Source organism: Corvus kubaryi, unplaced genomic scaffold, assembly GCF_017639235.1.
Source record: "Corvus kubaryi isolate FWS band 111438036 unplaced genomic scaffold, C.kubaryi_AGA036_p1.0 37383, whole genome shotgun sequence".
Classification (NCBI taxonomy): domain Eukaryota; kingdom Metazoa; phylum Chordata; class Aves; order Passeriformes; family Corvidae; genus Corvus; species Corvus kubaryi.
In genome coordinates, this window is record NW_024581125.1 from 3,963,684 (window position 1) to 3,974,618 (window position 10,935).

A 10,935-nucleotide genomic window follows, 5' to 3' on the forward strand; every position below is an offset into this window, starting at 1 on the left:
CAAGCAAGAAATAAACAACCCCCCAGAGCTTCCCTGAGGTCCTTTTGTCTTCACCCTTCTCAGAAGCATCCCCACATAGCCTCAGACAAATCTCTGCTGTAATCTCAACTGAATTGTTTCTGCCTCACACCCCTAATGTGAGATATGCCATTTGCAATCTGATTTCTTCTTCCTACACATCAGTAGCTTCACCTTTGGCAGAGGGCTCTGTGCTCTAGCAAGGCCGCAGTACTCTTCAAGACCTTTGAGGAGGAAGATGGCTAACAGAAAGAGTCATGCTGTTGATATGGTGTTAATAGATTTGGTGTATTTTTTCAAAGCAGCCTGAAGAGTCAACTAGTTCAGGTCCCACTTCACTAAGCACTTCACACATCAAGTAAAGTAAGCACTTTAAAAGTTAAAAGAAAAACAAACCTAAACCCAGTAAGAAAGTAAGAAATCAGATGAAATTAGTTCCAGTTAGTTCCCTGCTGTAGCAGCCCCTACCATCTAAAAAGTGGATGACAAAGATGTGCAAAATCTCAAAAGATCTGCAGTACAATTTGCTTTTCGAAGGGTGTCTTCTATAAACTCCTTTACTGGAAAGTGAAGGGGTAACTTTTCCCCCTTCTTGCCTCCCAGTCAAGTAAGTCCAGTTCTTCACCTCCAAAGAAATCTCCCATTTTATCTTGGTAAGGTGAAGCTGAACCCTGAACTGCTGGAGGACTATGAGTATGCCAAGTACTGAAGCCTGGGCAGGTACGGACACACTCTCAGCCAGGCAGAGATACAGCTGGCACTCAGGTTCAGGGTAGGCCAGTTTATTTCCCTCCAGTAATAAGATGACAAAACATCTCCTTTCTAAGGCAGACCATGATTCCACACAGCACTACAGTCTCTGCCACTTCTCTTGGCTCACACATCTGGTTGGCTACAGAACAGCTGACATATCACAACCAGGGAAGAATCCAAAAGCTCCGAGATTCCTTCTACGATAAAAAGCTGGTGCCAGGACTGAGCTACATTCACTCTCCTAAGACCAAATAGCCAGCAACAAAGTAGTAGTTTTCTCTTTGATAGAAAAATCAAACAGATTCTTACTCTTCTTGTGAGTATTATGCTGTCACAGTCTGGAAACCTATCTGGACATGGCTACCAGTCAAGACCTTCTTTGCCAACCCTGTGTAGATATATCTATATCTATATCTATATCTATATCTATATCTATCTGATTTTATTCTGGCACATTTGTTTCTGGCTAACATTGAGAGAAGACAGGGCAAGAAAAAATAAAGAGTCAAGGTGAGTGTCTTGGGATACACCAAAGAAGCTTCACACTTAGGATATTTTTTGGGGAGAAGCACTGGATTAATTCCTTTATTATCCAAGGCAAACCCAAAGAAAAGCAACACAGGTACCATGGTAGAAAAGTCATAGTTCCTACAGCTTGAACTCTTCTTAAGGCTGTTCACAACAATGCCACAAATATTTGTCCATCACAAAACTCAAAGGAGAAGAGTGAACCAAGCCAGATGAGGCACCTAGCAGAAGTCACTGAGGACCAATGGAAATGAGCACCCCTTCGCTCCCCCACACCAGCAGTTCATTAGGTTCTCCCTATCTCTATGGGAATGGGCCCCCTTTTTACATCCCCTTCACCTCCAAAAAGAGGAGTGGAGTAGCTTGTGACTCATCTTTAACTTCCTCACCCATCTCTCTACTCTCCTTGCAGTCGCTGTGCCAGTTTCTTTCCACCTGCCTCAAATATATTTGAAGAGTCCTTTCGCAGTAATCTGAAATAGTTTCTAAAGACAGCGCTCCACAAAATTTTCCTCATCTCCCTCTCATTTCTGACTACATTTTTAGCTCATTCCTGGTGGTTTTTATAGCTCTCCCAAACCTCTCCTTACTGAGCCAGCTATACTGTTACAAGCCACCTATTTATTGCTCATACTACCTTTACATCCCCATTTCACTACACTGGCCTCAGAAGAGCATTAAATGATAAGAGCTTCAAGCTGCAGTCTCTCTTCCCATTCCTGAATTTTAAACAAGCTCGATTAACCTGAAACCGGCGATGCTAAACATCCCTACTGAGAGCCCTGAGGGGTCTCTGGTCTGCTCTCTGTGCCCCTCTTTCACTCATGGATGCCCATCTCTTCTTTAGAAATGAAGGATGAGCTGTAATAGGGAAATACGGACCTATGAGTCCCCACATCTAACACTACTCATCTACAATGGTGTTTCCCCACATAGGGTAAGTTCAACTGGACAGAGTACAGACTTTGGAGATGCATTATTAGGTATTCTTCTGAAACTACCACCTCTCCCTCATGCTCTCTAATACTTTAACTTATAGATAGGTTAGAAGTTTTCGTTGTGTTTTGTTATGTTTCCTAAAATAGCCCGGTGAGAAAAAGCAATTAAAGGCAACTAAATGCTCATTTAAGCCTGCAGTAATGGAGGAATGGGACCATTACCTAATACTGCCATTAGTCCCCACACAGCAACATGAATCATAGAATGTCCTGAGTTGGAAAGGAACCACAAGATTCATCAAGTTCATCCAACTCCTGTCCTTGCACAGGACAACCCCAAGAATCCCACCATGTGCCTGAGAGTATTGTCCAAACATTTCTTGAACTCTAGCATGCCTGGGGCCATGACGTTAATTACGTTGCATTTCACTCTTTCCTCAAATTTCTCATAAATACCCATTACCTCTAATGGTGGTTGGAACACCAAACCCATCCACAGGTCACTACTTGGTCACTTGCCTCACAACTACACTTAACTTCCACTCTCTGATGCAAAGCTATGTAATAGGTAGGTTTTTTAGCATGACTCATCCTTAATTTTTTTCTTCAGGCCCCCTGCTTTACTGCTTGCATATAAATATTAGAAAGTCTCTTTCACTTCTGCTTCTGCATGTCCCATGGAAAAGTGGTGTACAAGCTTGTTACTGTCTTAAAGCAAAAGCCTCAGACCAGGAAAGGTTCAAGTTTTTGTATTCAATATTCTGAATTCAAACAGAATCATGGATCCTGTAGAACTGGCTTTAAAATCTGAGCTAAGTTCTCAAGAGCCAAAGATTCCTAAGCTACACCAGATCTCAGCTTTATTACTCTCCATTCATTCTGACAGCACAGACTCCAGTAGGTACTGAACTCAAATAATTAAGTTTCAAAAGGAAACAACTTTCCCCACTGTCAGTGTCAAGGCAGAAGGTGTCACATAATAAATGTCAGAAAGAGACTTCTGGGACTGTTCGGTGAACACCACAGCTCATGGTGAGTCAGGTAGTCACAGAGCAGGTACAAACCCTCCACCAGACCCAGCTCTTCAGGGTAGGTTTTGGCTCCCCTGCAATAGATCCTGTCATACACTCTGAAACAGAAAAAGAGTTCAATTCATTCTGACCCACCTTGGGTGTACTTATAGTTGCTGGGACTGAAATTAAAATAGCTTCCAAGGGTTTCACCTGGCATTGCTCTCTTAACAGGTATTCATTCTCCTTGCCTTCAGCAGTGGTGTTGGCTTTAAGCAATCACCCTTCAGCTTTACAGCACAGATAAGTAGGTGCTAGAATAGCTGGTACTGGAACATCATCAGAGGGCAGCAGCTTTTCATGTGCATGAAACTTCTTAACTGGATGCTTCAGCATTATAAAATATGACCTTGTAGGTCTGTTGCTTGTGCAGTCCTTGGATGACTGACTAAACATGTATGTAACACCATGAATCTGCCATTTAAGATGTTAAATTCAAAATTCAACTGCTAATCCATCAGTATAAGAATGCATCAGATCTAGCCTACTAGCTATGGCTACCTGAATTAACCTGGGATATGTAAAGAAAGAGGGTGTCTTGACACCAAAAGCTGGATCAGCAATGCTAACCATGGGCTACAAGGGTTTACCAGTGGAAGATGTCTTTTGCTGCTTCAGACTTATAACCACAGGCTAAAGTGTGCTTGAATCACTTCTCTGTGCATCACAGTGTCCAACTGCTGTGTTCTATAGACAATGGCAGAAATAACTGAACCAGCTCCAAAAAGCAAGAGAGGTATCAGAAGCAAGAGACAAGCAAGGATGGTGTTCCAGCAGAACTCTTCGGCCCTGCTTTGTTGGCTTGACAGTTTTCTAAAACCCTTTTGAAGTTGAGTGTACCTGCATGGACTCCTGTTCCGCAAGGTACAGCATGAGCAACCTAATGCTGCAGGCCATCCCAGCCATAAACCAAGCAGCCAAGTATGAATCCTGGCCTTCTATCTCTTAGACACCGTGACATTTGTCAACAGCACCTCTTAGTGGATTCACAGGTCCCACTCACCCAGCAGTAACACTCCATTGTCTCCATTATTGTGTCCATTTTCTCCCATCCCTTTTCGATCTGAAGCACGAAACCCATAGAGAAGAGATTGTTCAAACTGCTGCAATTTGCTTTATTACACCAAGAGACACTGTTTAGCCCACTGGTAAGATTACAATATGGAAAAAAAGAAACTGGCAGCTGCCCTGGAACGTGTGAGAAGACAGCACTGGCCCAGCTGAGGGCTCTGACATAATTTTATTGTACGGTCAGGGTCAAACCAACATAGCTTCCCCAGCCTGAGGAGCAACCAAGGAATTTGCTCCTCATGCCAGAGCCCTACTTCCTCTTCAAATGGTGCAGCTGTGGAAACTGGTAACCACAATGGTTTATAATCCACAAGCAGCACTCCTGTTGTCAGTACAAGGAGAAATAACTTCCTCCCAAGCCAGATCTGATTGCAGTCAGGGTTTATCTGCTGGGAGGAAGATTACTGTGCTATAAGACTGTGAACAAGGTATCAGTTCATGTCTGCTGTACACTCTGCAGAAGGGGAAGACAGGTCCAGCAGCAAGGACTCTAGTTCACTAGTTCACCACACAGGCTCTGTTTCTAAATGCAGGTGAGACAAAGCTAATCTGGGAAGTCACATGCTGAAGGAAGGCATATAAACAGGAACACCTCTTGTCTTTTTCTGTGTTCCTCTGCAGACAATTTTTGTTTCAAAAGTATCGTAGTATCATAGTATCATAGAATCATAGAATCATAGAATGGTTTGGGTTGGAAGGGACCTTAAAGATCACTGTGTTCCAATCCCCTGCCATGGGCAGATACACCTTCCACTGGAAGGTTGCTCCAAGTCCTGTCCAACCTGGCCTTTAACACCTCCAGGGATGGGGCAGCCACAGGTTCTCTGGGCAACCTATTTCCAGTGCCTCACCACCTTCACAGTAAAGAATTTTTTGCTAGTATCTAATCTAAACCTACTCTGTCAGTTTGAATCCATTCCCCCTTGTCCTGTCAAGTAATGGGTCTGTTGCAAGGAGCTCAGAGAACTCCCGAAAAATGAGTGGCTGTGGGACAGGTAAGAGAAACCCTAGTCCTCAGTGGACAGAAATGATACTGATCAGCCCTCTAGACCACTACCAGGTAAGGCAGCACCTGCAGTCCAAGCGTCTCAATGTTCTTCCCTACTACCCTCTGAAACACCACTCCTCCAGCTGCTAACTCTATTGCACCATTCATTCAACACAACATCTGTGCAAAAGTGCCTTTTCAACGCAAAGTGCATGCTGACAGAGCTCACACAGCACTTCAGTGCTACGGAAGTCCCACAGAAAGTCCCATTTCACCCATGTACTCCAGCTCCTCTAACAAAATGCACTAGAAAGCTGGGGAAATCAACTGGGGATTTATAGTCCCAGTAAATCAAGAGCTGATACACTGATGCATTCACAAGAGTTGTCTACCTCTCCAATTAATCTCAGAGCCATTGTAGTTTCTAATACATTGAAAATGGATTCTGTATGGATTCAATTGGATTAATTCAAGTGATGCATGATTTTAAATATTCAGCCATTTCATGCTCATATGGACTGAAAGATCTGTTCTGTTAGCTATCAGTCCTATAGAAGGGTGAGGTGTTTCTAAAGAAAATACCATATAATAATTAACTGAAACCCTGAACTTCCACCTTTTGGTGTAATTTACCTATAATTTCCATTCCAGACTAGACAAAAAGTGTGTTTGCTTAGCTAATAAAACCATTTAGCCAAGCAACCCCCTCACCTAGGGTTCAGACAAATCTCTGGTTCACATCGCTAGGTAAGCCCTGTTATCTGCAGCAAGCTATCTCTGCATGCCAAACACATCTATTAAACCACAGTAGTTCAGTCACTGTTACCTTGATGCTCAACAGTCTGGTACCTGTCCTTGAGAAACTCCAGTGATCAGCAGACACATTGCAAAACTTCAATCTGCCTTTCAAAGTCTTCACCACTTTGTAAGCTGTCAAAATTCTTGTCATCTTGAAAGCTGCCGATAGGTAACTAAAGCTTAAAGAACACAAGAGAAAATAAAAATCTGCTTGTATGTATTTCTTCAAGATTTGGTGCTGACAATATACTCTTGTAGATCATAGGGGAAGAGAACAGAGACACAGCAGGCGCACTGGACTGACTGTACAGCACTGCCCTCCACCTTCCCATTTATTCTGCCATTAAAAGTCCCAGGTGCAGCCCCACCTCCTCCACCCCTCCTCAGAGGGGTGCTTGCTTAGGTACCCTTGCAACACTTCTCCTCAGGCTGGTCTCTGAGCACTGTCACAGAGGTTGCAACACAGGCCAGACGCCATCTGCAAGACAGCAAATCCTGCTTTGTACTAAAGGACATGAAGCAGGAAGACCAAATTCCATGGAAAGATGGAATCTTTACTCTGTGTTTGGAGAGCATGCACTAGCACTGGTTCCAGAGTGCTGCCTGTCCTCAAATAAATGAAAAATAAAATTTTCACAATAAAAAATAAATGGTTGCAAAAGAAAAACATCTTCTGGTAACATTTCAATGGTGAACAGATGAAATAAGGTGAAATTTTCTATATATTATCCCCTAACTACAGACTTCCATGACTCTAATATTTTGCCTGTAACACTACACTACACTCTTCATAAAGAATCATACTCTTCATTAGCCAGAGATGAAAATGCCTCATTAAGACAAAAGCTGGGGGAGAAGTATGCCCATTTATTATCCTTCAAAAACTCAAAAGAAGAGGCATCTTTTGAAATCCAGGTGATGAAAGTTTTAATTGGCTCAAAGCAATACATATACATACAGATTTTTTATGCAGATGGACACATTCTGCTGTAAAGGAATTAGGTGACTTTTAATCAGTGGCAGTAATAATCATGACTTCTTTTTATACAGTGGTTTGAGGTTAGTCTAAATTGACACCAGTACCACATAAAAATATTTCCTGTACAGCTCATTATATATTCACCAGGTTGAACAGTCATGAACATCATAAAAGATAGAGAGAAGAGAGGGCAATGGGTTTAGGTACCCTGCACGATGTGAAAAGCTTTTTGGAAACTTGGATGGGAAAAACAAAGGAAAGGCCTGGATCCAGATTACTGAAAGAGATAGACAGAGATAGGGTGGAAGACAGACTGGGTGTAGAGCTCCTCACTGCTTCAACATGGGCTTTACAGGTGTGCAGAGCCAGGAGAACCAAGTCAACAATAACTTCACAGGGGTTTAGGACATAACCATTTTTCTTACAAGAAGATATCTGACAGTCATTCTTATTCATAGAAGGAGCTTGAGAGACACAGATTTTGCTTTTTGCAAACAAAAAAACCCAAATAAATACAGAGGACTGGAAAATGGTTTGTTAGCTCTTCCTCCACTTGCTTGGCTCTAGCCTGTAGTGATCCAGAAGCCAAGACCATGCATGTAAGTGACTGGATTGCAAAAAGCTACACCTTGTACTAGAAAGGTCATCTTAATATACAAACACCTGTGAGTTCACACATGCAGTTCAGGAGCCAGCTTTCTTCCAAAGTCACATTATGTTAGCTTTAAACTGCCGTGAGTAAAATACACAGCATTTGGAAGGTTATTTCTCATGGCTATACTGAACAGGAAATTCCACACCCCATTTTACTCTCTGCCAACATCAGGCAGAGAGTCACTACTTTGGGCCCTGGGATACATGTTTGAACTAGAATCAAACCATGCTGGCAGTTTCAGCACGGTAACTGCTAATTCCTAACTTCCCTCTTCCACCACATGAGATGCAGTGAGCCTGCACCACGAAGCTGATTGATCCACACAAAAACTCACCTCTTCCTTCCACCATGAGGCCATTCATGAACACAGGGCATAAGGAATGAGCAGAAAATGGACCATGCCTTTTGGCAGAACGGCACCCTGCAGGTACAAACAGCTGCATAACCACAGACACACTGTGTTCAGTGTGTCAGGGATCTGCTGCACACATAGAGACCTAATGTGGCAGCTGTATGTTAAGGATTAAATGCTATATGGGCAAACAACAGGCAAAAAAGTAGTTTCCTTCATCACTTCCACAGCAAGGATGGTCCACTGACTACTGCTTTAGATTTGACCCTGCTGTCTTCCCTATTTTCACGCATGTTTTACTCAAAATTGATCAAGCCCACCTCAGACCTTCTGAGATTACAAAGGTTATGGCTCCAGTATAAGAATCTTAAAGCCTCCCCCATGATGAAGGAATTTCCCTCTGCAAAAACCAGGAGAAAACATCCAAGCTATTTGTCTCACTGCCAACATGCTAAAAAGGTCACAAACTACTGAGGCGTTGAGGCCAGAAAATATACCATGTATTCTCTAAAGAAGCCTCAGCTCTGAAAAACCTGTAAAAACACAAACAAGCCACCTATGGTTTGGAAAGATTTTAAGTATTCTTTTCGCTTAACATAAAGACCAGAAGAGGCAGAATCACTAAGAGATGGAATCAATAAGGAAAAAGAAACCAACCATAGAATAGTGGAAAATGAACAGGGACCCATGGTTTTACGGAAATGCAACCACACTACCTGAGCTTAGAACTTGCCAGCCAGTACATAACTTGGAATTGTAGCACCCCTACAGAAAGAAAGTTTGGGCAAGGGCTCTGGAGGAAGGATGTGTATCAGAGAAATCAGGAACAGCAGAAGATTCGCTCAGACAAGAACAGTTCAAGTACTGGGGGAGAAAAGTGCGAAATCTCAATTCTGGCTTCCTTACCATGTCCTAGGTATTTAGAGAAAGGCAGAGTGCCTTTTGTTTCATATTCAGTTACACTATTGTACAGAGAGAGGGATTAGGGGAAGGAGAGCAAAATACCCATTAAAATAAGGAACTTTTTGTTACTGTTTACAATTAGAAAATCCCAGAAACAAAATTCATCACACAGCCCCACAGGACCATAAAAATCACACAAAATCAGTGGTCTGTGGCTTTGCAAATCCCCAAGGACAAGAGATTCAAAGAAAGCTAAGGACCTATATTTTCAGAGGTTTAAAACAAAGCGCTTGATCTTAAGAAGAGAAGTGCTCAGAGCAGATGGGGCCTTGCTTAGATGCCCCAGAACTGGTGCCCCAAAATGGAAGCACCTAAAGCCATTTTTCACAGCTGGGAAGCTCTGCTTTAAGCAACCAAGCTATGCAGGATTTTTCATTTTCAAGTTTTCTGTAAAAAGCACAAGATAGTTCCAATCTTGCTTGAGAGACAAAAGATCAGGGCCAATTTGTGAGCATGTTGGGCCAGATTCACATTAGTGCAAGTCCCAAGTAATTGCCTTCAGCTCAGTGGAGCTTCAAGTGGCATAAGTCTCCCCTGGATTGGGACCAGTGTAACAAGCAGCTTACATGAATTGATTGGACTCTTTCTTATAGGACTATTTCTTATACGTGAAATCAGAGAAGAACTTTTTCCCTCCATATGTCCTTCAGATACTTTTGGAAATCTCTCCTGCCATACGTCAGGTTGTGTCTGATTTCTGACCACCCTGTCTTGTCTCCACTAAATTACATTTGAAAAGTATTGACTGGAAAAGCAGAAGAGTTGAAAGTTCCAGCAAAACTGCAATTCTCTGCTGCCACTAGGAAGAAGACAAATATTCTCCTCCACCTCTACAGCTCACACAAAATACCTCAAAGTGATTTTGAAACCCTCTCTTCCATTTTAAGGCAAGCTCCACTTGCTTCCCAAGGAATTTAGAATAAAGAGTTTTGAAAGCACCTGAAAAATATTGAGATTCACAATATATTTCCTAATCAGGTGTTAGTTCATCAAGAGAGATCACTGCAGAGCTAGGTAGCAATTTTTGATCAAACCCCATTACCTCAGAGACAATAATTTACTTTTTATTGCAGTATGCAGTGGGGGAATAAAAAAAGTTCTCTTGTTTACATGCAAATGAACTAACAGCATCCAGACATCCCCCATCACCCAGTCCTCTTGGATTGCTTCAGGAGAGAAAACTGCTTTGATCCAATCTCAGATCAAATTAAGCATTTCAAGAAAACCCTACAATGTTTAGAAAACGGCAAAGCAAGACAAGCTGAGAATTTCAAAACTGAGGCTGATCTTCACCTGTGTATATGGAGAGAAACTGAAAGGAATAAGAACCAAGTACAAGTCTCACCCCTCAGCTCTCCTGAATTCTGTTGTTTAAGCCACAGCCAGAACACGGGTTTTTTTCCACAGAGTTTGTTCTATTTTAGAGGAGGGCTGGGGAAAAGGGTACTTCAAATTTTAAAGGGAGAGGTTCTTAGCAGAACTTCACATTCAGATGCTGCTTTTTGATTCAGTCTTACTAACACACACGATTGTGCCAGGAATGATAAACTCAGATGATTTATATTTTTTAGATGGAAACAATTCCAAGTGACAAGGCAAGAACAGGAACTGAAAATGGACTGCTCCTAGCTGCCCACTCTGCTCTTGCTTGCAGCTTGTTTTCCATCCAGCTCAGTGCCTTCCTAAGATACAAAGTGCTCAGTCCTCTTCAGTCCCAAGTCTACCCCTGAGATCTGGCTTTTTGCTCTTTGCTTCCTTCCACAGTTTCTCTGCATGAATAACAGCCTCCCCCCTCCTTGACATGACTCTCCAGCCCGCCACA

At 42.5% G+C, this 10,935-nt stretch overlaps 1 protein-coding gene across 1 annotated transcript in view; it reads right to left on the reverse strand.

Annotated features, from left to right (window-relative positions):
* CPS1 (carbamoyl-phosphate synthase 1) overlaps positions 1-6,433 on the reverse strand; it is a 98,695-nt gene extending 92,262 nt beyond the window's left edge. Inside the window, exon 1 of the mRNA XM_042035441.1 lies at positions 6,193-6,433. Coding sequence (XP_041891375.1) covers positions 6,193-6,315 — 123 coding nt within the window. The 5' untranslated portion in view covers positions 6,316-6,433. The remainder of the gene's footprint in view (positions 1-6,192) is intronic.
* Positions 6,434-10,935: the final 4,502 nt, after the last annotated feature.